At 44.1% G+C, this 25,287-nt stretch overlaps 2 protein-coding genes and 1 long non-coding RNA gene across 5 annotated transcripts in view; 1 reads left to right on the top strand and 2 right to left on the bottom strand.

The window, feature by feature from the left end:
* The window catches only part of ZKSCAN5 (zinc finger with KRAB and SCAN domains 5), a 46,158-nt gene that overhangs the window by 2,019 nt on the left and 18,852 nt on the right, over positions 1-25,287 (top strand). The window contains exons 3-5 of one of the 2 annotated variants that reach the window (XM_055561971.1): positions 973-1,061; positions 2,256-2,382; positions 4,011-6,716. In XM_055561971.1, coding sequence (XP_055417946.1) covers positions 973-1,061; positions 2,256-2,382; positions 4,011-5,224 — 1,430 coding nt within the window. In that variant the 3' untranslated portion in view covers positions 5,225-6,716. Of the gene's footprint in view, positions 1-972; positions 1,062-2,255; positions 2,383-3,143; positions 3,415-4,010 lie in introns of those variants that run through there. The other variant, XM_055561972.1, reaches the window with a different exon arrangement.
* LOC129637755 (uncharacterized) lies at positions 6,850-9,504 on the bottom strand. The gene is made up of 2 exons (XR_008707564.1): positions 8,675-9,504; positions 6,850-8,009 (listed from the first exon to the last, which is right to left on the bottom strand). It is a non-coding gene; the product is annotated as an uncharacterized LOC129637755 (long non-coding RNA).
* ZNF394 (zinc finger protein 394) lies at positions 10,648-24,268 on the bottom strand. 2 transcript variants are annotated; one of them, XM_055561974.1, is made up of 3 exons: positions 22,890-24,268; positions 15,748-15,874; positions 10,648-12,043 (listed from the first exon to the last, which is right to left on the bottom strand). In XM_055561974.1, the coding sequence occupies exons 1-3, from the start codon at positions 23,298-23,300 to the stop codon at positions 10,653-10,655; spliced, it is 1,929 nt and encodes a 642-aa protein (XP_055417949.1). In that variant the 5' UTR covers positions 23,301-24,268; the 3' UTR covers positions 10,648-10,652. The 2 variants fall into 2 exon arrangements, with proteins under 2 accessions (XP_055417949.1, XP_055417950.1); XM_055561975.1 differs by lacking the exon at positions 15,748-15,874 and having other exon boundaries at positions 22,890-23,209.

The raw sequence follows: 25,287 nt of genomic DNA, 5'->3' as shown, positions 1-25,287 counted from the left end.
CAGGAGAAGACCCCAAAGTAGAGAAACTCAGTAGCCATCATGTTTGGAAATCACTAAGAAGGCTCCTTGGAAGGAAAGTTATGACCAACCTAGATAGCATATTCAAAAAGCAGGGACATTACTTTGCCAACAAAGGTCCGTTTAGTCAAGGCTATGGTTTTTCCAGTGGTCATGTATAGATGTGAGAGTTGGACTGTGAAGAAAGCTGAACACTGAAGAATTGATGCTTTTGAACTGTGGTGTTGGAGATTTAGAGTCCCTTGGACTGCAAGGAGATCCAACCAGTCTATTCTAAAGGAGATCAGTCCTGGGTGTTCTTTGGAAGGAATGATGCTAAAGCTGAAACTCCAGTACTTTGGCCACCTCATGCGAAGAGTTGACTCATTGGAAAAGACTCTGATGCTGGGAGGGATTGGGGGCAGGAGGAGAAGGGGATGACAGAGGATGAGATGGCTGGATGGCATCACCGACTTGATGGATGTGAGTTTGAGTGAACTCCGGGAGTTGGTGATGGACAGGGAGGCCTGGCATGCTGTGATTCATGGGGTCGCAAAGAGTAGGACACAACTGAGTGACTGAACTGAACTGAACTGAATTGAAGAAGGCTCCTTGTCATATATTCCCCTCTCTCATCTTCCTCTTTCAGCGCTTCTGTGCTCATACACATTCCCTCTGATGCTGTAGAAGGGAGAATATTCCACAGTGCTTGTTTTTGTGGTAAAGAACAGGTCACACTTTTCCACTCCCATAGGAGTGTACCAAAATATTGACATACTATATGTGCATTTAGCTTTTTGGTCAAAGTGCTTTCATGTTATTATCTTCCTCTATCCTTATCTGATCCTTTTGAGTTAAGTAGAGTAGGTCTTGTGTATATAATTCCTCTGGCTTGTGCTAGGTTTTGTCATTGCGAATTTGTAAGTGGGAAGATAGAGTTTATCCCCTTCATGGCTTTACTTCTGCTCTTTCCAGCTATGACTACAAAAGATGTTTCTTTGTCCCAAGAACAGAGCACAGAAGAAATGGAACCTATTGGAGAGCTTCTTCCTGTTGAGTTCCAGGCAAGTTTGAGTTTCATTTCCCTCCTGTGAAATCTCAGTTTGGTGTTCAGAGTGTGCCCTCATTTCTTCCTTTCATCTCACTTCGGAGGTTCATGGAAATCTCTTCTGGAGAACTGAACCAAAGTAATTTTTCCTTGAAGACTTGAAGCTCTGGGGGGAGCTCAGGCTGGAGCTTTAAATTTGGGAGGAATCTGTGTGAATGGTATTTCAAACTATGAAGCTGTAATCACTAGCAAATAAATGTAGGTAGAAAAGAGATGAGATCTTATTACTGTAGCTTCCAACACTTTGAGGTCGGGGAGATAAAGAGGAAACAGCAAAGGAGACTGAGAAGATGTGGCCAGTGAGGCAGGGAGGGGAGGCCAAAAGTGGCATTCTGGTAGCTTTACAGACTCACAGATGTAAAATTAGTGGTTACCAGTGGCAGGGGTGGGGGGCGGGATACACGGTTGGGGAGTGGGAGGTACGAACTGTTGCGTGTAAAACAGGCTCAAGAATGTATCATACAGGGTGGTCCAGTGGTTGAGAATCTGCCTTGTAATGCAGAGGATGTGAGTTCAATCCCTAGTCCAAGAATTAAGATCTTTTGTGCCTCAAATAAGACCCTCAACTAAGACCCGACACAGCCTAATAAATATTTGCAAAAAGAGAATGTATTGTACAACATGGGGAGTATAGCCAATATTTTCTAATATTGGCTGCTGCTGCTAAGTCGCTTCAGTCGTGTCCGACTCTGTGCGACCCCATAGACGGCAGCCCACTAGGCTCCCCCATCCCTGGGATTCTCCAGGCAAGAACACTGGAGTGGGTTGTCATTTCCTTCTCCAAATATTGGCTAGTAACCTGTAAAAATTGTATAAAAAATAAATTTAAAAAAAGAGTCTAACTTTGACGTCAGACTGCCTGGGTGAAAATCTCAGATCTGTCCTTACATCTGTAGATAATGTTAATAATGGTACTTACCTAACATAGTTATTATTACAAGAGGTTGTTCAAAGGACTTAATACATAGAAAAAAAAGATAAATGTTAGCTATTATTACTGTTTTCCCTAACACAGACTAATACTTAGAATATTCCATTAAAATGGTTAAAATAAAGTTTTAATGCTCAGATTAAAAAGAACTTCCTATTCCAGATTGTTCTCTTCCCTCAAAGATTACCAAATCCTATAAGAATGTACTTATTCTTCCAGGAATTGACGACAGTCAAGGATGAGGAAATGGACTTCACCTGTGTGGAGGAGGAACAAATGAATTCTGCCCGAAGGTACATGGGCATGGATATGAAGGTGGAGAATTGTGGCAACCTGGTATTTTGGGGTAAGAAAGTTATTTTTCAATGCGTACTGCTTACTGTGACATAAAACTTGCACTGCGACTAATGACATCAAATGCCATAGTTTTGCTTACGATCCAGAGAGCTCTGATCCCGTAGCGGATCCCTGATGACTTTGAGCTCAGAATTGGGCTTCTCTTCTCTCCTGGCAAGTAAAAGTTCACCATGTGTGGAAATGAAAAAGGACAGCTCCTTTACATACATATATAAAGTGTATAATTTTGTTTATTTATGATTTTTCTTTTCCTGGCTGTGCTGTGTCTTTGCTGCTGCTCGGGCTTTCTCTAGTTTCGGGAGCGAGGTCTGCCTTCTACTTGTGGTGTGTGGGGTTCTCACTGCAGTGGCTTCTCTCACTGTGGAGCAGAGGTTCTAGGGTGTGTGGGCTTCACTAGTTGAGGCCCATGCGCTTACTTGCCCTGCAGCATGTGGAATCTTCCTGGAGCAGGGATCAAACCCATGTCCCCTGCATTGGCAGGTGGATTCTTAACCACTAAACCAGCGGGAAGTCTTGGATGATGTCTTTAAAGGAGACAGTGGGGGGCGGGGGGGCAGGGACCAAAGAGGGGAGCCCAAGACAGAACACTGAGAAGCATCAACATTTCAGAAGAAGAAACAGCAGGAAAACTTCCAAATAAGTAGGGATCAGGAGAAAAAAACCTGGAGAGCTTAGTAATACAGAAGCCAAGAGAGAATGTATGTTAATTCTCTCTCAATAAGATGGGGAGAAAAGCACCAGGAAAATGTTGTTAGGAGGAGAACGGGAGGACACCTGCGGCCTACGTAGAGGAGCACATGGTGGTGTCAAGTGCTGTTGAGAGGCCCAGGTGATCTACAGATGAAAAGGATCCACTGGATTTAGGTGACATATAAATGGTTAGTGACTTTAGTGAGAGCAATTCCAAGTGAGTGGTGGGGAGAGAAGCCAGACTGTGGTGAGTCAGGAGCAAGTGTGTGATGAGATGATATCCAAAATCTGAGAAATTTGACTTTGGCAATAAAGGAAGGAAGAAAGAAAGGTGAGAGAGAGGGAAAGAAGGAAGGGAGGAAGAAAAGAAAGGAAGGAAAGAATGGAGGGAGGGAGGAGGCAGTGGTTAGTGGAGACACAAAATCATAGGGAAACCATACGCTAAACAAACAAACAAAAAATCTGCTTTTAAAAAAGGACTGAAGATAATGATTTTAAAAATCAGATATGGTTGTCACTAATATATGTCTTCATATAAGCGATTTTTTTGTCCAATACTTTTTCAAAATTGCCCAATCTCGACCTGTGTTTTCATCCCCCCACCCCGCCCACTTCCTCAGTTATTTTGTTGACATTTATTTTCATCTTGCCTGCTTATCTTCTTCCCTGGCTAGTCTGTTCAGTTTCCCATTCTTTCAGGTGTAGCATCATCATTGTCTTGACCTTGTATTGTGCTTCAGCTTCATTTTCCCATCAGTGTTATTCACTGAAACTTTGTCACCTGCCATTGCCATGAGGCTTTTTCTGAGAACATTCATACATTTTTAAAGGACATCAATTTAATTTTCTTTAACTTCTTGCCACCTCAGCAGTTTTCTTTCTCTCCACACAGAGAACACAAATATCTGTACTCTTTATTTATTTCAGATTCTGAATCTACACCTGAAACTAAAGTGTCCCTTTCAATGCAGGAAGTTTCTGAAGGAGTATCATCAGAAAGGGAGCTGATAATAGAAAGACTTATAAAGGATGATTCCTGGGACTCCAGATGGATAAAAACCTGGGAATGTGGAGGCATGTTAGAAAGGCAGCAAGGAAATCAGAAGAAAGATTTAAGGCAAGTCATAATTAAGCACAAGAGAAATCCTATGGAGGATTGTACTGAAATTGGGGAAAGTTCAAACCCAATTAAACATCAGAACATTTACTCAGTGAAAAAGCCTTGGAAGTGCAGTGAGTGTGGCAAGTCCTTCAGCTACTACTCAGCTTTTATCCTACATCAGAGGATTCACACAGGAGAGAAACCCTATGTATGTACTGAATGTGGAAAGGCCTTCACCCGGAGCTCATCCCTTATCCAGCATCAGAGAATCCACACTGGAGAGAAACCTTATGAGTGTAATGAATGCGGGAAAGCTTTCAGTCACCGTTCAGCGCTTATTCAACATCATATCATTCATACTGGAGAAAAGCCCTATGAGTGCAATGAATGTGGGAAGGCCTTCAACCAAAGCACGTACCTCATCCAGCACCATAGAATACACACTGGAGAGAAACCCTATAAATGTAAAGAGTGTGGGAAAGCTTTCAATGACACCTCCTCCCTTATTAAACATCAGAGGGTCCATACTGGAGAAAAACCCTATGGGTGTAAAGAGTGTGGGAAGGCCTTTAGTGACAGGTCAGGCCTTACTCAACATCAGAGAACTCACACAGGGGAGAAGCCCTATGAATGTAGTGAATGTGGGAAGGCTTTCAGTTACTGTTCAGCTCTTATTCAACATCAAGGAACCCACACTGGGGAGAAACCTTACAAATGTCATGAATGTGGAAAAGCCTTCAGTGATCGCTCAGCTCTCATAAGACACCAGAGAATTCATACTGGAGAGAAACCTTACAAGTGTAAAGAATGTGAGAAAGCCTTCAGCCAGAGCTCATCCCTGACAAAGCATCTAAGAACTCACACTGGAGAGAAACCATATAAATGCAATGATTGTGACAAAGCCTTTAGCCAGAGTTCTTCTCTTATTCAACACCAGAAAACTCATGCAGGGGAGAAACGCTATAAATATAAGAAATGTGAGAAAACTTTCAGTATGTGTTCAGCCTATCATCAACATGGAGAAATTCATGATGAATAGAAGGCAGTGAATTGATGAAATAATTATGCACTATCTCCTTATTATACAGACCTCCAAATATTGGTCTTTCCAAGAGGCACTAGTGGTAAAGAAACTGCCTGCCAATGCAGGAGACATAAGAGATGGGGATTCGATACTTGAATTGGGAAGGTCCCCTAGAGGAGGGCATGGCAATCCACTCCAGTATTGTTGCCTGGAGAATCCCTGGACAGAAGAACCTAGTGGGCTACAGTCCAAAGGGTCACTAAGAGTTGGACACAACTGAAGTGACCAGGATGGACCTAGAGATTATCATACTAAATTAAGTAAGTAGGACAGAGAAAGACAAATATGATAATGATTTATATGTGGAATCTAAAAAATGATTCAAATAAACTTATTTACAAAACAAACAGACTCAGAGACATAGAAAACAAACTTCTTACCAAAGTGAAAAGGTCCCGGAGGGGGATAAGTTAGGAATTTGGAAATAACATATCCAAACTACTATATATAAAATGGGTAAACAAAAAGGACCTACTGTGTGGCACAGAGAGCTATGCTCAATATTTTATAATAACCTATAACAAAAGAATCTGAAAAAGTGATAACCAAATCATTTTGCTGTCCATGAGAAACTAACACAATATTATACATCAACTATACTTCAATAAAAATAATTTTAAAAATTCTCATGTTAATCAATGTGCGACCAAGATGAAAAGTAGCACTGATTGAGATCCTTTCTGCACAAGGATCAACCTAATGGGATAAGAGGGTTATAGGCAGCCGAAAGGATATTAACAATCTACATTAGCTGACAAGAGCTCTTTGTCCTTGTTTCTGCTTTATCTTTCTCCTGCTAATAACATCACGTTTTAAAATTAATTAATTAGACTGCACTGGGTTTTAGTTGCTGCACACAGTGTCTTCGTTGAGATGTGGGATCTTTCATCACGGTGCACAGAATCTAGTTGTGTCACATGGGCTTAGTTGCCCCAAGGCAGGTAGGACCTTAGTTCTCCAACCAGGGATCAAACCCCTACCTCCTGCAGTGGAAGTGCAGGGCCCTAACCATGGGACCACCAGGAAATTCTCTGTAGGCTTATTAATGATGGCCATTCTGACTCGTGTGAAGTAGTACCTCATTGTAGTTTTGGCTTAAATGTTGCTATGACTAGCAATATCGAGCATCTTTTCATGTGCCTGTTGGCCATTTGGATGTCTTCCTTGAAGAAATGTCTATTTAGATCATCTGCCCATTTTTTTGGTTGGATTGTTTGGTATTTTGTTATTGAGTTGTATGAGCTGTTTGTATATTTTGGAAAGTAGGTCCTTGTTGATCGCATAATTTGCAAAAATTATATAGCAGTCTGTCTTTTCATTTTTCTTATAGTTTGCTGTGCTAAAGCTTCTAAGTTTGATTAGGTATCATTTGGGAGACTGAGCTAAAAAAACATTGGCCTGATTTATGTAAAAGATACTTTAAATACAGAAAATTCAAAAGATGAAAAAGAATATACAATGAAAACACTAATCATAAGAAAGCTGGAGTGGATATATTAATATCAGATAAAATAGAATTCAAGAACAGGGATATTATCTTAGATATAGAAGGATTTTATGATGATAAAAGGATCAATTCACCAAGGTGAGTAATTGTTTAATGTGTAATTGGGTTACAATTATGAATGCGATTTTAATGTTATACACAAAATTTAGAATTCTGGGTTATTAACATATTATGTGCTTAACATCACAACCTCCAAAATCACAAAGTAAAAACTGGCAGAAATAAATAAAAAAAAAGAAAAGTGGGCAATTTTATAATTGGAAATTTTAACACTCCATTTTCAGAAGTTGATAGAACAACTAGACAAAATATTAAAGACATAGAATATCTGAACCACACTGTCTACAATCTTGAATTGATTGACATATATAGAATACTTTATAGAATATACAACAACTTCAGAATGCATACTACCTAAAAAAAAGTATTTGGCTGCATTGGGTCTTAGTTGCGGCTTGCAGGATCTTTCAGTGTGGCACCCTTCAGAGTTTAGTTGCTTGAAGGCATGTGGGATCTTAGTTCCCTGACCAGATTCCACTGATGCTAGAGTGGCTCACAGAACTCAGAAATAACAGTTTAGAGACTTCCCTGGTGGTCCAGTGGCTAAGACCCCCACAGCTCCCAGTTCAGTGGGCTCAGTTTCAATCCCTGGTCAGGAAACTAGATCCCGCCTGCTGCAACTAAGATCTGACGCAGCCAAATAAATAAATATTGAGAAAAACAGTTTACTTATCACTGGTTCATTGTAAAAGGATAGAACTCAGGATCAGCCAGATGGAAGAGATGCTCAGGATGCAGGGGGCAGGGCAGTAGAGCTTCCAATCCTCTCTGGGCACGCCCCCAGCACCTCCACCAGTTCAGCAACCAGTGTCTGCATTTTTATGGGGGTTCCTTGTGTAGGTGTGATGGGCGAGTCATTGACCTCTGGGGACTGACTGAACCCCAGCCTGTCCCCTCCCATCAGGTGCTAGGGGTGAAAGTTCTAACATAAAACTCAGATGTTGAGGGATTTGTTATGATAACACGCTTATCTCACCTGTGTGGCTGTGCAGCTACTTCAGAAATTGAGGGGGACTTCCCTGATGGCTGGTGGCACAGTGGATAAGAATCTTCTTGCCAATGCATGGGACACAGATTCGATCCCTGGTCCAGGAAGATCCCATATGCTGTGGAGCAACTAAGCCGGTGCACCACAACTACGGAGCCTGCGCACCTAAAGCCTGTGCTCCGCAACTAGAGAAGCCACTGCAATGAGAAGTCTGCACACCATAACAGAGGAACCCTTGCTTGCCTCAGTTAGAGAAAGCCCATGTGCAGCAATGAAGAGCCAACACAGCCAAAAATAAATAAAAAACCAAACAGAAAAGCCCAAGTATTAAAAGATGCTCCTCTGCACTTATCCCCTAAGAAATTCCAAGCACTTCAGGAACTCTGTGCCAGAAACAGGCAGGAAGACCAAATATACATTTCTTATTTAAATCACAGTATCACAATGGGGAAAAGGGAAAAGACTCATTTGCTTAAGACCCTGGAGGAGACAAGAGAGAATGACCTCTGACCTCAGGGCCCAAGGGGAGAGGAGAGGGGTGAGGACCACACAGGGAAGGTCTTTGCCTCTCCTGAGGCCCAGGCTCCAGTCTTGCTCCTCCAACTTTCTGGATCCCAGTGAGCCCTCCCTTCCTCCCTCTTCAGACCTGGCAGATAGTGGTACCATGACAGCCAGCCCAGAAGCTTCTGCCAGTGAGTCCCAGTAGCCTGTCCATCCCTGTGGGAGCAGCCTGCACACTGCCCCATTCTCAGTGTCCTCCTGGGAGGGCTCTGTCTCTTTTGTATGAGAACTGGGCAGAACCGTGTGATGAGGAAGGTGGGAGCGCACAGAGCAGGGTCAGCGAACTCACCTGGACCCGGGAGCAGTTTTATGGGGTCACAGCCACAACCGTCCACTCTCCTGTTGTCTATGCTGCCAGAGTAGAGTTCAGTGACCACAGCAGAGACCAAACGGCCAGAGAAGCCTCACATACTGACCATGTGTCCTTCCAGAGAGAACACGTGTGACTCTAGTGTGGAAGAAAGAACATGCGTGACCTGAGGGTTGGAGACGAGTTGAGCCCTGAGTCTGCTAATTCACTGGATGAGCCTCGGCTGTAGGACAATAATAATACTGTGGCCCACAAAGCTGTGGTAGGAGCAGCAGCTATAATGACTCTGTGTTTCCAGGGGTTGCTGTCCTTTGAGGACAAGGCTCTGTACTTCACCAGGCAAGGGTGGGACACGCTGGACCGGGCTCAGAAGGCCCTCTACAGGGACGTGATGCTGGACAACTACAGACATGTCATCTTCTTGGGTAATGAGTCAGCTCGAAGGTGAGGGGAATGGGTTTAGGGAGGGCTCATGAGTATACATGGTATTTATTACAAGTGTGTTATTTCCTTAAAAATGATATGAAGCAAATATGTCCTATTCAAGAATTGATTCATCTGTGTGGTGTATTTGTGAACGTTCTTTAAAATTGTTCTAGTCTATGCTTGCCTGTATGTTGGCAATACTTCACAATAAACTTGTCCATATTTTTTGGTGGAATATCACAATTCAAAAATATATAAATAGGGACTTCCCTGGTGGTCCAGCAGTTAAGTCTTCACCTTCCAATGCAGGGGGTGCGGGTTCGATCCTTGGTCAGGGCACTGAGATACCACATTTCTAAAGAAGTAAATAAATCCCATGGAGATCAGTACTAAAAAAAAAAAAAAAAAGGACTCACTTTCATTAAAAAAAATATTTTGAACTTATAAAACAGAGACTCACAGACATGAAATGAACTTATGGTTACTGGCGGAGAGGGATAGTTAGGGAGTTTGGGAAGGTCATGTACATGTTAGGGGAAGCACGCTGATTGAAACCGCCCACCCTGGCCAGGCACCATAGTAACCATTTGCATGAGTTGTTTTATGACAGGAGATCCTGATAAGGAATACAGAACTGATAAGCCACCACCAACCAGAAGAGTTCGGGAAAGGTCAAAAGGAGACACCGCATGTCCGTCCACTTCCCAGAATCCCTCTCACTAGCATCCATCTTGGCTGAGTGATGCGTGTGCCACCAGAAACTAATCCCATCACCATAAAACCCGAGACTGTGAGCCACACGGCAGAGCGGTTCTCCTGGGTTCCCTTACCCTACTGCTCTCCATCCAGGTGCCCTTTCCCAATAAAATCTCTTGCTTTGTCAGCAAATGTGTCTCCTTGGACAATTCATTGTTAGACAATGAGTTATGACATGAGACATGTGTTAGACAAGAGCCCAGTTTCAGGCCCTGGAAGGGGTCCCCCTTCCTGCAACATACACACTGCTATATTTAAAACGAATAACCAACAAAGACCTATTGTAGCACATGGAACTCTCTCTGTTCAATGGTATGTGGCAGCCTGGATGGGAGGGGAGTTCGGGGGAGAATGGGTACATGTATATGCATGGCTGAGTCCCTTCAGTGTTCCTCTGAAACTATCCCAACATTGTTAATCAGCTATCCCCCAATACAAGATAAAAAGTTCAAAAGAAAAAAAAAAAAAGGTTTAGTCCAAAAGTGGAGGTCCCTGAAGAGTGACAAGGGCAGAACTCTGATGGGTCATCTTTGCTCTTGCTGAAAGTATGTTCTGGGGAGAGGGGGGTGCTCCTGACTCAGACCCTCCTCCTTCAGGGCAACAGGCTCTCAAAGGGCATCCCGAGACTAGTTGAACTCAGTCTATCTTGGGTGTGATGGCAAAAGGCAATACAATCCATGATTACTGAAATACTCCAAAGAATATAGTTTCTGGAAAGAGAGAAAGAGAAGGAGGGAAAGAGAGAATGGAATAAAATGACTCATGCAGAAGCAGGTCAAAATGATGGGACTTTATTTCTGTGGATTCTTTGGTGTCGGACGAGGTGTGAGCTCTGTCTGAAGCTGCCCCCACAGTCGAGACATCTGTAAGGTTTCTCTCCGGTGTGAGTTCTCCGGTGTTTAATGAGGGTCGCGCTCTGACTGAAGTGCTTCCCGCACACAGAACACCCGTAGGGCTTCTCGCCGGTGTGGATCCTCTGGTGTTTGGAGAGGTCGGAAGAGCGTTTGAAGCTCTTGTTGCACTCCTCACACGTGTGGGGTCGCTCCCCCTTGTGTGTCCTCTGGTGTCTAAAACGACTGGAGGTGCGGCAGTTCTCCCCGCACTCCTTACACGTGTAGTGCTTCTCCCCTAGGTGGGTTCTCTGATGCCGGCTGAGGTGTGAGCTCTGTCGGAAGCTGTCCCCACACCTGGGACACGTGTAGGGCTTCTCTCCGGTGTGTGTCCGCTGGTGTTTAATGAGGGTCGCGCTCTGACTGAAGCGCCTCCCACACACAGGACACCCGTAGGGCTTCTCGCCGGTGTGGATCCTCTGGTGTTTGGAGAGGTCGGAGCAGCGTTTGAAGCTCTTGTCGCACTCCTCACACAAGTAGGGTCGCTCCTCGTTGTGTGTCCTCTGCTGACTAAAATGGCTGGAGGTGTGGCAGGTTTTCCTGAAGTTGTTACAGGTATAGTGCTTCTCCCCCAGGTGGGTTCTCTGATGTCGACTGAGATTTGAGCTCTGTCGGAAGCTGTCCCCACACTTGGGACACGTGTACGGCTTCTCACCGGTGTGTGTCCTCTGGTGTTTAATGAGGGTCGCGCTCTGACTGAAGCGCCTCCCACACACAGAACACCCATAGGGCCTCTCCCCAGTGTGGATTCGATGGTGTTTAAGGAGGTCGGAACGCTGTTTGAAGCTCTTCTCACAGCTGTCACATGTGTAAGGTCTTTCTTCATGGAACCACCTCTGAGTCTCAAATAGGCCCGAATGATGGCGATTTTCCTCACTGTTGAGAGATTCATGAGGTTTCACCATGTCTAACCTGTGTTGGCAGTTGTTCCCATATTCATCCCCAGTGATGGGTCTCCTTGCTGTTGGGACATACTGACCAGGAACAAAGTCTGAACTCTCAGCACTGGTCCTGAATTCTTTGTTTTTGACGTCTCCTTCTTCGCTGGGACCATTCCTGAGATCTGAGATGTGGGTGACTCCCTGATCTTCAGGAGAATTTTCACGTTTCAGCGATGAGGGGTCTCCCAAGGACTTCTCTCCCCTGTCCTGGGCATCACCACACTCAGAAGATAGGGGAGCCTTCTCCTGAAATCCTTGTAGCTGCCCTTGAAGCTCCACTTCTAGAATTTCTTGCTTTGGAATCAACTCTTTGTTCTCAATTCTGGTTTCCGAACCTGAAATATTAAAATACGAGTTGCTGACATTTCATCCCCTGGCAGGAGTGATTAAGAAACTGCTAGCAGAGAAACAACGCCCCCAAAGCCCTTTTCATGTTCTCTATGAAACCACTCCTGAAGTTAAATTATTTTAATTAACCTGTCAAATGCGCTTACCTGTACAAATCTTGTTTCTTTCCTTTTATACTTGTGTCTACACCCACCAACCCATCTCTCTTCCCCTAACCCCACTTCATAAAAACACAGGGAGAAACAGACAAGAACGATTGGCGTAATACTCTGTGTAATAGTGAAAAACTAGAAGCCTTAACATCTGTTGACAGAATGGATAAGTGAATATTAGGATGAAATATATAGAGATGTTAAAATGAATAAATTAGAGCTACACGTATCAACATGGCTAAAAATCCCAAGAATGTGGAGAAAAAAGGCAAGGTGCAAAAGAACCATACAGTAATACAACGTATGCTGAGGCTGCTGCTAAGTCGCTTCAGTCATGTCCGACTCTGTGTGACCCCACAGACGGCAGCCCACCAGGCTCCCCCGTCCCTGGGGTTCTCCAGGAAGAACACTAGAGTGGGTTGCCATTTCCTTCTCCAATGCATGAAAGTGAAAAGTGAAACTGAAGTCGCTCAGTCGTGTCTGACTCTTTGCGACCCCGTGGACTGCAGCCTACCAGGCTCCTCTGTTCATGGGATTTTCCAGGCAAGAGTACTACAGTGGGTTGCCATTGCCTTCTCCGAATACAATGTATATATACCATAAAAACATGTCAAAATACTATATATGTTTACATGTTTACATACATTTATATATATGCATACACAGAGTGATATTGAATGGTTTGCCTTGGAAACAAACAGAGATCATTCTGTCGTTTTTGAGATTGCATCCAAGTACTGCATTTCGGACTCTTTTGTTGACCATGATGGCTACTCCATTTCTTCTGAGGGATTCCTGCCCGCAGTAGTAGATATAATGGTCATCTGAGTTAAATTCACCCATTCCAGTCCATTTCAGTTCACTGAATCCTAGACAGCCATGACATTCACTCTTGCCATCTCTTGTTTGACTACTTCCAATTTGCCTTGATTCATGGACCTGACATTCCAGGTTCCTATGCAATATTGCTCTTTACAGCATCGGACCTTGCTTCTATCACCAGTCACACCCACAGCTGGGTATTGTGTTTGCTTTGGCTCCATTCCTTCATTCTTTCTGGAGGTATTTGTCCACTGATCTCCAGTAGCATATTGGGCACCTACTGACTTGGGGAGTTCCTCTTTCAGTATCCTATCATTTTGCCTTTTCGTACTGTTCATCCCTTATGATTATAGAGTGGAAGTGAGAAATAGATTTAAGGGCCTAGATCTGATACATAGAGTGCCTGATGAACTATGGAATGAGGTTCATGACACTGTACAGGAGACAGGGATCAAGACCATCCCCGTGGAAAAGAAATGCAAAAAAGCAAAATGGCTGCCTGGGGAGGCCTTACAAATAGCTGTGAAAAGAAGAGAAGTGAAAAGCAAAGGAGCAAAGGAAAGATATAAGCATCTGAATGCAGAGTTCCAAAGAATAGCAAGAAGAGATAAGAAAGCCTTCTTCAGCGATCAATGCAAAGAAATAGAGGAAAACAACAGAATGGGAATGACTAGAGATCTCTTCAAGAAAATTAGAGATACGAAGGGAGCATTTTGTGCAAAGATGAGCTCGATAAAGGACAGAAATGGTATGGACCTAACAGAAGCAGAAGATATTAAGAAGAGATGGCAAGAATACACAGAAGAACTGTACAAAAAAGATCTTCACGACCCAGATAATCACGATGATGTGATCACTCACCTAGAGCCAGACATCCTGGAATGTGACGTCAAGTGGGCTTTAGAAAGCATCACTACGAACAAAGCTAGTGGAGGTGATGGAATTCCAGTTGAGCTATTCCAAATCCTGAAAGATGATGCTGTGAAAGTGCTGCACTCAATATGCCAGCACATTTGGAAAACTCAGCAGTGGCCACAGGACTGGAAAAGGTCAGTTTTCATTCCAATCCCAAAGAAAGGCAATGCCAAAGAATGCTCAAACTACCGCACAATTGCACTCATCTCACACGCTAGTAAAGTAATGCTCAAAATTCTCCAAGCCAGGCTTCAGCAATATGTGAACCGTGAACTTCCTGATGTTCAAGCTGGTTTTAGAAAAGGCAGAGGAACCAGAGACCAAATTGCCAACATCCGCTGGATCATGGAAAAAGCAAGAGAGTTCCAGAAAAACATCTATTTCTGCTTTATTGACTATGCCAAAGCCTTTGACTGTGTGGATCACAATAAACTGTGGAGAATTCTGAAAGAGATGAGAATACCAGACCACTTGACCTGCCTCTTGAGAAACCTGTATGCAGGTCAGGAAGCAACAGGTAGAACTGGACATGGAACAACAGACTGGTTCCAAATAGGAAAAGGAGTACGTCAAGGCTGTCTATTGTCACCCTGCTTATTTAACTTCTATGCAGAGTCCATCATGAGAAATGCTGGACTGGAAGAAACACAAGCTGGAATCAAGATTGCCGGGAGAAATATCAATCACCTCAGATATGCAGATGACACCACCCTTATGGCAGAAAGTGAAGAGGAACTAAAAAGCCTCTTGATGAAAGTGAAAGTGGAGAGTGAAAAAGTTGGCTTAAAGCTCAACATTCAGAAAACGAAGATCATGGCATCTGGTCCCATCACTTCATGGGAAATAGATGGGGAAACAGTGTCAGACTTTATTTTTCTGGGCTCCAAAATCACTGCAGATGGTGACTGCAGCCATGAAATTAAAAGACGCTTACTCCTTGGAAGGAAAGTTATGACCAACCTAGACAGCATATTCAAAAGCAGAGACATTACTTTGCCAACAAAGGTTCGTCTAGTCAAAGGCTATGGTTTTTCCTGTGGTCATGTATGGATGTGAGAGTTGGACTGTGAAGAAGGCTGAGCGCTGAAGAATTGATGCTTTTGAACTGTGGTGTTGGAGAAGACTCTTGAGAGTCCCTTGGACTGCAAGGAGATCCAACCAGTCCATTCTGAAGGAGATCAGCCCTGGGATTTCTTTGGAAGGAATGATGCTAAAGCTGAAACTCCAGTACTTTGGCCACCTCATGCAAAGAGTTGACTCATTGGAAAAGCCTCTGATGCTGGGAGGGATTGGGGGCAGGAGGAGAAGGGGATGACAGAGGATGAGATGGCTGGATGGCATCACTGACTCGATGGACGTGAGTCTGGGTGAACTCCGGGAGTTGGTGATGGACAGGGAGGCCTGGTGTGCTGTGATTCATGGGGTCGCAAAGAGTCGGACACAACTGAGCGACTGAACTGAACTGATACACAAGTGTATATGTGGCTACATGTATATGTAGAAAGAATATAAAACAGGCATAGAAATGGTAAGTCAGGATATTGGTCACTTCTGGAGGAGTGAGGGGATAGCTTTCGAGGGGGTACACAGAGCTTCACCTGGTGCTATGGCTGTAATATATGCAGCAAAATAAAAAGCTGAATCTATCACCTAACAATATAGAACAGAAAGTCTTGCCTCAGTCACAAAAGGGGCTTGAAGGCTCTCAATCTCTGTGAATGGCAGCCTGGCTCAGGGATTTTCTGAAGCAAGCCCTCCACCAGTCACACCCAGCTGGAGACAGGCAGAGGCCCAGCACTTACTTGGTGAGACTGCATTTCCATGATCCTTCGGTGCACTCTCCCTGAAGAAGTGCTTCTGTGCTGGGTCCAGACGCTCCCACTCCTCCCAGGTTAGAGACACGGCCACATCCTGGACTGTCACCAACCCCTGTAACAACATGAGACCTCCCCTCAGCACCTGCCGTCCCAGTGAGAGAGTCATTTCCTAGGCAGGTTGATAAGAAGTCTAGGCGTCCGCAAGGAGAGAGGGGTCCGAAATTCTCAAGGAGGAAGAAAGGACAAACTTTTTTTCCTCTACATTCCTTAAGATTATATAACAATAATGTATCCTGCCTGAGGACAGTCTCTGGATTAAACCTTCTGACTAATTCTGTTATCTTAAAATGTTAATTATGGGAGTAGATCTGGTGAGGTCTTTACAACCTCCAGACATTCTTTGGATTCACTGGAGAGTATTTAACTCCATTGCTAAGGCTAGCAAGGGGGTACTCTTTCTACCCCCTTCTCATGTCTATGTCAGAAGCTTTCTCTATCTCCTTTATACTTTAATAAAACTTTATTACACAAAAGCTCTGAGCGATCAAGTCTTGCCTATGGCCCCGGATTGAATGGATAGAATTCTTCTCCAGAGGCCAAGAATCCTGGTGTCTTTGCATGATTCAGCAACAACCTTTCATCTTGGGGGCTCGTCTGGGATTCTTCAGGACAAGATGGGAGCTAATAATTCTAGCCTCATCCTGTGAACTGTATCCTGAAAAACTGGGATAGTTTTGATCCCCAGGGCTTAAAGAAGACACACGTGGTCTTCCTATGTGATACTGCATGGCCACGGTATCCATTGGAGGTTCTCTTAATTCTGTTTTACAATTAGACCGGTTATGTAGAAAACAAGGGAAATGGGTAGAAGTAGCCTACGTGTTGACCTTTTTCTCTCTGTGAAATATACCAGACTTATGTCCTAAGGGTATAAATTTGGGTGTGACTCCTTCAGCTCCCTCCAGTCCTCCTAGTTTGCTAGATGAGAAGGAGGACAGGAGACAAAGAGATAAAGAAAAGCAGGTTTCTCCAATCTATTCCTGGGATCATATGCGCAGAGCAGCCAGAGACTGAGGAACAGCCACACAAGCTGTTGCCTCTTCATGAAGCACCCACCGGGAGAAATAATCAGTCTATGAGAGTTAATATTAGTAAGCCTTTTCTTATCAAGAAATGCAAAAAATTAAGGAGGATCTGGGAGACTATTTAGAGGACCCAGAAAAATATATTAGAGCTTTTAAAGGTGTTACTCTGGTTTATGACCTTACTTGGAAGGGTGTATATTTTGGGACAAATGCTGACTCCTGACTCAAAGAGTTGAGTTTTGGGAAAAGCGGTTGCTTATGGAGATGAATGGCTTGGTAATGAATCAGTAGGGAAGAGGGAGGACGAGATAGCGGCCCTCCCCACTGGGAATTAGGCGGTCCCAACTACAGAACCAGACTGGGACTACAACACAGCTAAAGGAAGATGGGATCAGAGTCATTTTGTCAGATGCATTCTTGAAGGACTCAGGCAGGCACGTGCTAAGCCTTTAAACTATGGCAAATTGGCAAACACAGAACAGGAGAAGGAAGCTCCTGGTAAATTCCTAGATAGACTGAGAGAAGCCCTTCGCAGATTCACTGAGATTGATCCCAAAAGTGAAGAGGGAAAAGTGATCTTAAAGGATAGATTTCTCACTCAGTCAGCTCCAGATATCCGCTGTAAGCTATTAAAATGGGTGTATGGACCAAATCAGTCTTTAGATAATGTTACAACTGGCTCAGTCTATTATGGTAGGGAATTTGAGGAAAAGAAAGAAAGGTAGAAAAGGACAAAGGAACAGGCGGAAGCCCTCACAATAGCTATGAGAACAGTTGTTAAACAGCCTGAGAAAAATGCCCAGAGGGGCCCAGGTGAAAAGGGATGGGCTTGCTATTACTGTGGAAAGGAGGGGCACCTCAAGTGGGATTGCCCTCAGGCATCTAAGCCGCCCCTGGCTCCATGTCCGGTCTGCAAGGGACCACACTGGAGGAGAGACTGCCCCCAGAGGCGTAGGTTTCAGGGGTCAGACTCTCAAGACAATCAGGACTAAATGTGCCCGGGGGTCCCCACACAAGCTCCAGTCCTAATTACACCTGAGGAACCCCGGGTATCAATAACTGTGTGTGGGGGCAATCTGTTGATTTACTTTTAGATACTGGGGCAACTTACTCCCTGCTTACTGAAGCCCGTGGCCCACTTTCTTCCTGATCCGCTTCCGTAACGGGACTGTCTGGATGAGCCAAAAGGTATTACTTCAGTGTTTCTGTCAGTTGTGACTGGGATTCTTTGCTATTTTCGCACGTGTTTCTGATCGTGCCAGAGTCTCCCTCATCCCCTTTGGGGAGGGATATACTGAGCAAGGTCCATGCCTCTGTTTTCATGAATATGGAGCCCTCCCTTTCTCTCCCTTTAATTGAACAAAATATAAATCCTAGAGTATGGGCTGATGGAAAATCTGTGGGTTGAGCACAAAATGCTATTCCTGTAGTTGTCAAGCTCAAAAACCCGCACTTATTTCCACATAAGAAGCAGTATCCAGTGAAACCTGAGGTTAAGGAAGGGTTAAAACCCATCATCGAGAATTTAAAGGAGCAAGGGCTATTGATTCCATGTAACAGTCCATACAACACTCCTATTTTGGGTATAAAGAAATCAAATGGTAAATGGAGACTAGTTCAAGATTTACGAATAATAAATGAGGTTGTAGTTCCTTTACACCCCTTGGTGCCTAATCCTTGTACTCTATTGTCTGAAATTCCTGAACGAGCCAAATATTTCTCAGTAATTGATTTGAAAGATGTCTTCTATTCAGTGCCTTTGCGGAGGAAAGTCAATTTCTCTTTGCCTTTGAAGACCCTACGCAGTCAGCTTCTCAGTTAACCTGGACAGTTTTGCCCCAGGGATTTCGTGACAGTCCTCCCTTATTTGGACAAAGTTTGTCATGGGATTTACAAAACTTTTAATAGCTCCGAAGCAGTGATGTAACAATATGTAGATGGTATTTTGCTCTGTGCTGAGACAGAGGAAGCTTGTTCATGAGCCTCAGAAGATTTCTTAAACTTTCTGGCAGGCTGCAGTTACAAGGAATCAAGAGAAAAGGCTCAGCTTTGTCAACAATCTGTTAGATATCTGGGCCTAATCATATCAGAAGGGACTAGGGCCATAGGCCCTATAGAATTAAACCTATACTAAATCATCCCCTACCTATGACTTTACGACAACTGAGAGGAATTTTGGAACTCACAGGCTACTGTAATTGGATTCCGGGTTACGGGGGAACTTGCCCAGCCTTTATAGAGCCAGACATCCTGGAATGTGAAGTCAAGTGGGCCTTAGAAAGCATCACTACGAACAAAGCTAGTGGAGGTGATAGAATTCCAGTTGAGCTATTCCAAATCCTGAAAGATGATGCTGTGAAAGTGCTGCACTCAATATGCCAGCACATTTGGAAAACTCAGCAGTGGCCACAGGACTGGAAAAGGTCAGTTTTCATTCCAATCCCAAAGAAAGGCAATGCCAAAGAATGCTCAAACTACCGCACAATTGCACTCATCTCACACGCTAGTAAAGTAATGCTCAAAATTCTCCAAGCCAGGCTTCAGCAATATGTGAACCGTGAACTTCCTGATGTTCAAGCTGGTTTTAGAAAAGGCAGAGGAACCAGAGACCAAATTGCCAACATCCGCTGGATCATGGAAAAAGCAAGAGAGTTCCAGAAAAACATCTATTTCTGCTTTATTGACTATGCCAAAGCCTTTGACTGTGTGGATCACAATAAACTGTGGAAAATTCTGAAAGAGATGGGAATACCAGACCACCTGACCTGCCTCTTGAGAAACCTGTATGCAGGTCAGGAAGCAACAGTTAGAACTGGACATGGAACAACAGACTGGTTCCAAATAGGAAAAGGAGTACGTCAAGGCTGTCTATTGTCACCCTGCTTATTTAACTTCTATGCAGAGTCCATCATGAGAAATGCTGGACTGGAAGAAACACAAGCTGGAATCAAGATTGCTGGGAGAAATATCAATCACCTCAGATATGCAGATGACACCACCCTTATGGCAGAAAGTGAAGAGGAACTAAAAAGCCTCTTGATGAAAGTGAAAGTGGAGAGTGAAAAAGTTGGCTTAAAGCTCAACATTCAGAAAACGAAGATCATGGCATCCGGTCCCATCACTTTAGGGGAAATAGATGGGGCAACAGTGGAAACAGTGTCAGACTTTATTTTTTTGGGCTCCAAAATCACTGCAGATGGTGACTGCAGCCATGAAATTAAAAGACGCTTATTCCTTGGAAGGAAAGTTATGACCAACCTAGACAGCATATTCAAAAGCAGAGACATTACTTTGCCAACAAAGGTTCGTCTAGTCAAAGGCTATGGTTTTTCCTGTGGTCATGTATGGATGTGAGAGTTGGACTGTGAAGAAGGCTGAGCGCTGAAGAATTGATGCTTTTGAACTGTGGTGTTGGAGAAGACTCTTGAGAGTCCCTTGGACTGCAAGGAGATCCAACCAGTCCATTTTGAAGGAGATCAGCCCTGGGATTTCTTTGGAAGGAATGATGCTAAAGCTGAAACTCCAGTACTTTGGCCACCTCATGCAAAGAGTTGGCTCATTGGAAAAGACTCTGATGCTGGGAGGGATTGGGGGCAGGAGGAGAAGGGGATGACAGAGGATGAGATGGCTGGATGGCATCACTGACTCGATGGACGTGAGTCTGGGTGAACTCCGGGAGTTGGTGATGGACAGGGAGGCCTGGTGTGCTGCGATTCATGGGGTCGCAAAGAGTCGGACACGACTGAGCGACTGATCTGATCTAATCTGATAGCTGCAACTTAGCAGGCCCGAACCGACAAACTGGTTTGGTCTCCAGATACTCAAAAGGCTTTTAAGGTTTTTCAGACTGCTCCCCTGCAAGCTCCCACTCTGAGCTTGGCCACAGGGTCAGAATTTAATTTGTCACTGAAAGAAAAGGTATGGTCTTGGGAGTTTTGACACAACCCCAAGGGCCTCACCAGCAACCTACTGCTTATCTAAGCAGAGAATTAGATGTAATTTCACGTGGGTGGCCCCACTGCCTAAGAGTAATTGGGGCAGCGGAAGCTTTAAAAATAATTAGTGGATGAAACCTTACTGTACTGACTTCTCATGTTGTGAATGGAATCTTAAATTCTAAGGTTAATATTTGGATGACAGTAGGCTTCTTAAATATCAAACATTGTTATAGACCCTTAAGCCTTGGAATTAACTAGTTATGTAACTCAGCTCTCAGCTTTTCAACAGGCATTAACAGAACTCCAGGAGACGACTCCTGACCCAGTCTCTGAGTCAAGCAAGTCTCTATTTGAGCCAGGAACTGAGGTCCTCATAAAAACATTGGGATCTGGGGGCCAATCCCTCGAGCCCCTCTGGAAAGGCTGGGCCTGATAATCTATGTGAGCCTACTTCTGCTGACTCCAAAAATCCTGAGTCTGCCATTTGATCCTCAAGACAATGCCTTCCTGTCTTGGGCTCACTCCTATGCAGCATTTCACAGTCTAACTGCTGGGTCTGTGGAGCACTCCCCTCTTCATCAGTGGAAGGATTCCCAGGGTGGACATCTCCACTTCAAGGAAAAGACTTTCTCAAAGTCTGCAAATACCTTCAACAATCGCAAGTGATGCCTCTTCTTAAACTGATGACATCTAACAACCTTAACAGACTGATTTAACTATGGACATAATGTGACTTTTCATTTTGATTTTAACTTGGTTTAATGACTATTTTGCCTTACGTCTGTAACTGTATAATGGAGTTTTCTAACCATCTAAAAGCTTTTAAGTTACAAATGGTTGTCCAAGCTCCTATGAGTGCCACTGCCTCCTCCAACTATTACTTAGGGCCCCTGGATCAGAGACCCTCAATACGAGGGTTAGAAGAATATGTTGCCTCAACTATTTAGGGACCACACCCCTAAACAGCAGGAAGTAGTTATGGAACAAGAACGATGCCCCTTTCCCTTGGCAACATAATTCTCCTAAAAGAAAAGAGGGGAATGAGAGAGTCATTTCCTAGGCAGGTTGATAAGAAGTCTAGGCGTCCGCAAGGAGAGAGGGGTCTGGAATTCTCAAGGAGGAAGAAAGGACGAGCTGTTTTTCCTCTACATTCCTTAAGATTATATAACAATAATGTATCCTGCCTGATTAAGTCTCTGGATTAAACCTCCTGGTTAATCCTGTTATTTTAAAATGTAAATTATGGGAGTGGGTCTGGCCTTTACAAGGACTATATAATAATAATGTATCCTGCCTGAGGACAGTCTCTGGATTAAACCTTCTGACTAATTCTGTTATCTTAAAATGTTAATTATGGGAGTAGGTCTGGTGAGGTCTTTACAACCTCCAGACATTCTTTGGATTCATTGGAGAGTATATAACTCCATTGCTAACTCTTTCTACCCCCTTCTCACGTCTATGTCAGAAGCACAGCAACAGTCAGATGGAAGAGATGCATTGGGCAAGGCTGGAGGGGGGGTGGTCCTAAGCTCAGGAGCTTCCCTCCCCTTGGAGGTGGGATGGGGGAAGGGTTGTGTTACCCTCCCACTTAAGTAGATGCGCATACCAACTGGGAAGCTCTCTCAACCCCATACTCTTGTGATTTTATGGAGGCTTAATCATGTAGGCAGGATCAATTATTAACTCCATTTCCAGCCTCTCTTCCTTCTCTGCAGTATCATTATCAATTGAGGGAGGAGGGAGGAAGTCATCCAAAGCGTTAAAAAGTAAAAGGATGCTCACATTCAAAGTGGTGAGGAACTGCTGTTCTTATACATCGTTTAAGGACACTTTCCACCTTGACATCTTTCTTTCCCAAACAATCTAGTTAGACACGAGGGTGTCTTACACTGAATAAACAATACTTCTGTGCCAGTTTCGTGCGGAAAGGTCTACAACTCAAGGACCTCTTCCTGGACGGATGTTACCGCTTCTTACAAAGGAAAGAATGTTTCATGCACATTCTAAAGTTCACGCAAAATGTAATAAGGAAGTAAAGAACTTCTGAAACCCATAGCATCCCTCACACCTCCATCCCCACTCCCAGAACACTTCCACTCCTCACCTGGCGTGAGGTCCCAGCAGGCTGCCTCTGAAGAGACCGCACCACGGCGGCCGCCTCCTCCCCGCTCTGCGGGCAGTGCTTCCGCACCCAGGCTTGGATCTCCTGGGGCAGGATGGTCAGGAACTGCTCCAGCACCAGCAGCTCCAGGATCTGCTCTTTCGAGTGCACCTCTGGCCTCAGCCATCGACAACAAAGTTCCCTGAGCCGGCTCAGCGCCTCTTCCGGTCCAGCCACCTCCTGATAACGGAACTGCCTAAAATGACATCGGAAAGTTTCGGGATCCGGACAGTCCCAGGGCCGGTCGGCCTCCCCACTTCCGAGGGAGTCTTCCTCCACTTTCACTGTCCAAAGTCCATCACCTAGGGCCGGAGGGGCGATCGTGCTTTGACTTGCGGTCCAGCTCCAACTCATCCTTCTCTCGCTCGTGCGCACTTTCCCGGAGTTCCACCTTCAGCTGAGGTGACAGTAAACCCAGCAAGAAGCCGCAGAACACATCGGATCTCCCCAAAGAAGCGGCTGCCGACTGTCGGGTCCTAAACGAGATCCCACCTCCCCGAGCCCCTCCCAGACTCCTCCTACCCAGAAACCGCTACCCTACCTCAGTTCAGTTCATTTCAGTCGCTCAGTCGTGTCCGACTCTTTGCGACACCCTACCTGAAGCTGTCAAATCCCGCGACAAAAAATTACGAACAGCCCGAGTCGGAAGTGCGTCACCGGCTCCCTGCGGTGCCCACCCCTCGGGGCATTTCCGGGGCCCCTCTAGGCTCCTCGGAAGAGTGATGTGCATCTCTGTGGTTTGTTATCTTTAACCTTTTCCAGAGGTACTCTTGGTGGCTCACACGGTAAAGAAACCGTCTGCAATGCGGGAGACTTGGGTTCAGTCCCTGGGTTGGGAAGATCCCCTGGAGAAGGGAACGGCTACCCAGTCCAGTATTCTCGCCTGGAGAATTCCATGAACAGGGGAGCCTGGCCGACTACAGTCCATGGGATCGCAAAGAGGAGGACACGAAGAGTCGTACACGACTGAGCGACTTTCACTTTCACCTTGTAGTGTGGAGCTTACAGTCCTTAAGGTTGCAGATATTCCTCCTTTAAAAATAAATGTCATTCCTTTTGAATTGACAATCTTTCATCTTTAGATTAAGTATGAGAAGGAATCTTATTGTTTCAAAGAGGGAAAAAAAGAAAAGAAAAATATCAAACCTGTTTTTCACTTGCATTCCTTTGTATGAAATACATAATCAAAATTTTGAAAAAAAAAAATCATTCAAAAGCAATCACATGCCTTAGCTTTGTAGCAACTTTCTTCTCAAAGTTGGCTCATCACCATGTTAAACATTTATACTAAGCTGGAGAATATATTTATCAAATTATATGTCTTATGTTTTAAAAGTATGTTTTATATGATAGTAAAATAAATTTAAAACAATAACTGTATATGAAAAATTGTATATGTGATAAAAATATGTACCATTCAATTGTTTCTACGTTTAATAAACATCACTTTTATTTGAGAATAACCAAAAGAAAGAATGTCATTCTTAACAAATTATCTGTGAAGAAAGTTGTATAAATTTGGTTTCAGGGAAAGTTAAAAGTTCCAGTTGTACAATAAAGTGGTCATTGATCCATCGGTTACACTTAGGCAAGACAGAGTGTCTTCTACATGCTAAGGCATCACAGTTGACACTATAGATGCAAAACTGTGAAGATATATTCCCTGTCCTCAAGTTGCTCACAGTCTCCTAATGGAGACAGACACTTAAATTACAGGACAGTGTGGTAAATGCAATACTTTGAGGTGTATGCAGCATCTATTTGTATAAGCAGAGATGGAAATAAACAACCATGCCTGATGGGGAGTGTACAGTAAAAGGCTTCACAGAAAAGATTAAGTTTTAAAAGTCCATGTGGACTGAAGACATATTTTAATTTAAAATTGGGTTAAATATATAGGCAATAGTCGGACACAACTAAAGCAACTTAGCACACGCATACTTTAGTTTAACATTTACATTAAATCATCTGCATTATTTAAGAAATGAAGAATTATCTAAGCTACATGTGTGTGTGTTTCGTGCTCAGCTGTGTCTGACTCTTTGTGATCCCAAGGACTGTAGTCTGCCAGGCTCCTCTGTCTGTGGGATTTCCCAGGCAAGAATACTGGAGTGGGTTGCCATTTCCTTCTCCAGGGGATCTTCCCAACCCACAGATCGAACTGGCATCTGCTGCTTGGCAGGTGAGTTCTTTACCACTGAGCCACCAGGGAAACCCTATGTAAGTTACATTAAGGGTAATTTCATTTAAAAAGCATTTGTTTAAGTACAATTAATGTCCTGATTTATGAATGAAAATTCCCAAGCAGGGTCAAGATTTCATACAACATATTTATGGATTA

Source organism: Bubalus kerabau, chromosome 23, assembly GCF_029407905.1.
Source record: "Bubalus kerabau isolate K-KA32 ecotype Philippines breed swamp buffalo chromosome 23, PCC_UOA_SB_1v2, whole genome shotgun sequence".
NCBI lineage: Eukaryota > Metazoa > Chordata > Mammalia > Artiodactyla > Bovidae > Bubalus > Bubalus kerabau.
Note: the sequence above shows the minus strand (reverse complement) of the source record. Positions and strands in the feature narration are given on the sequence as shown.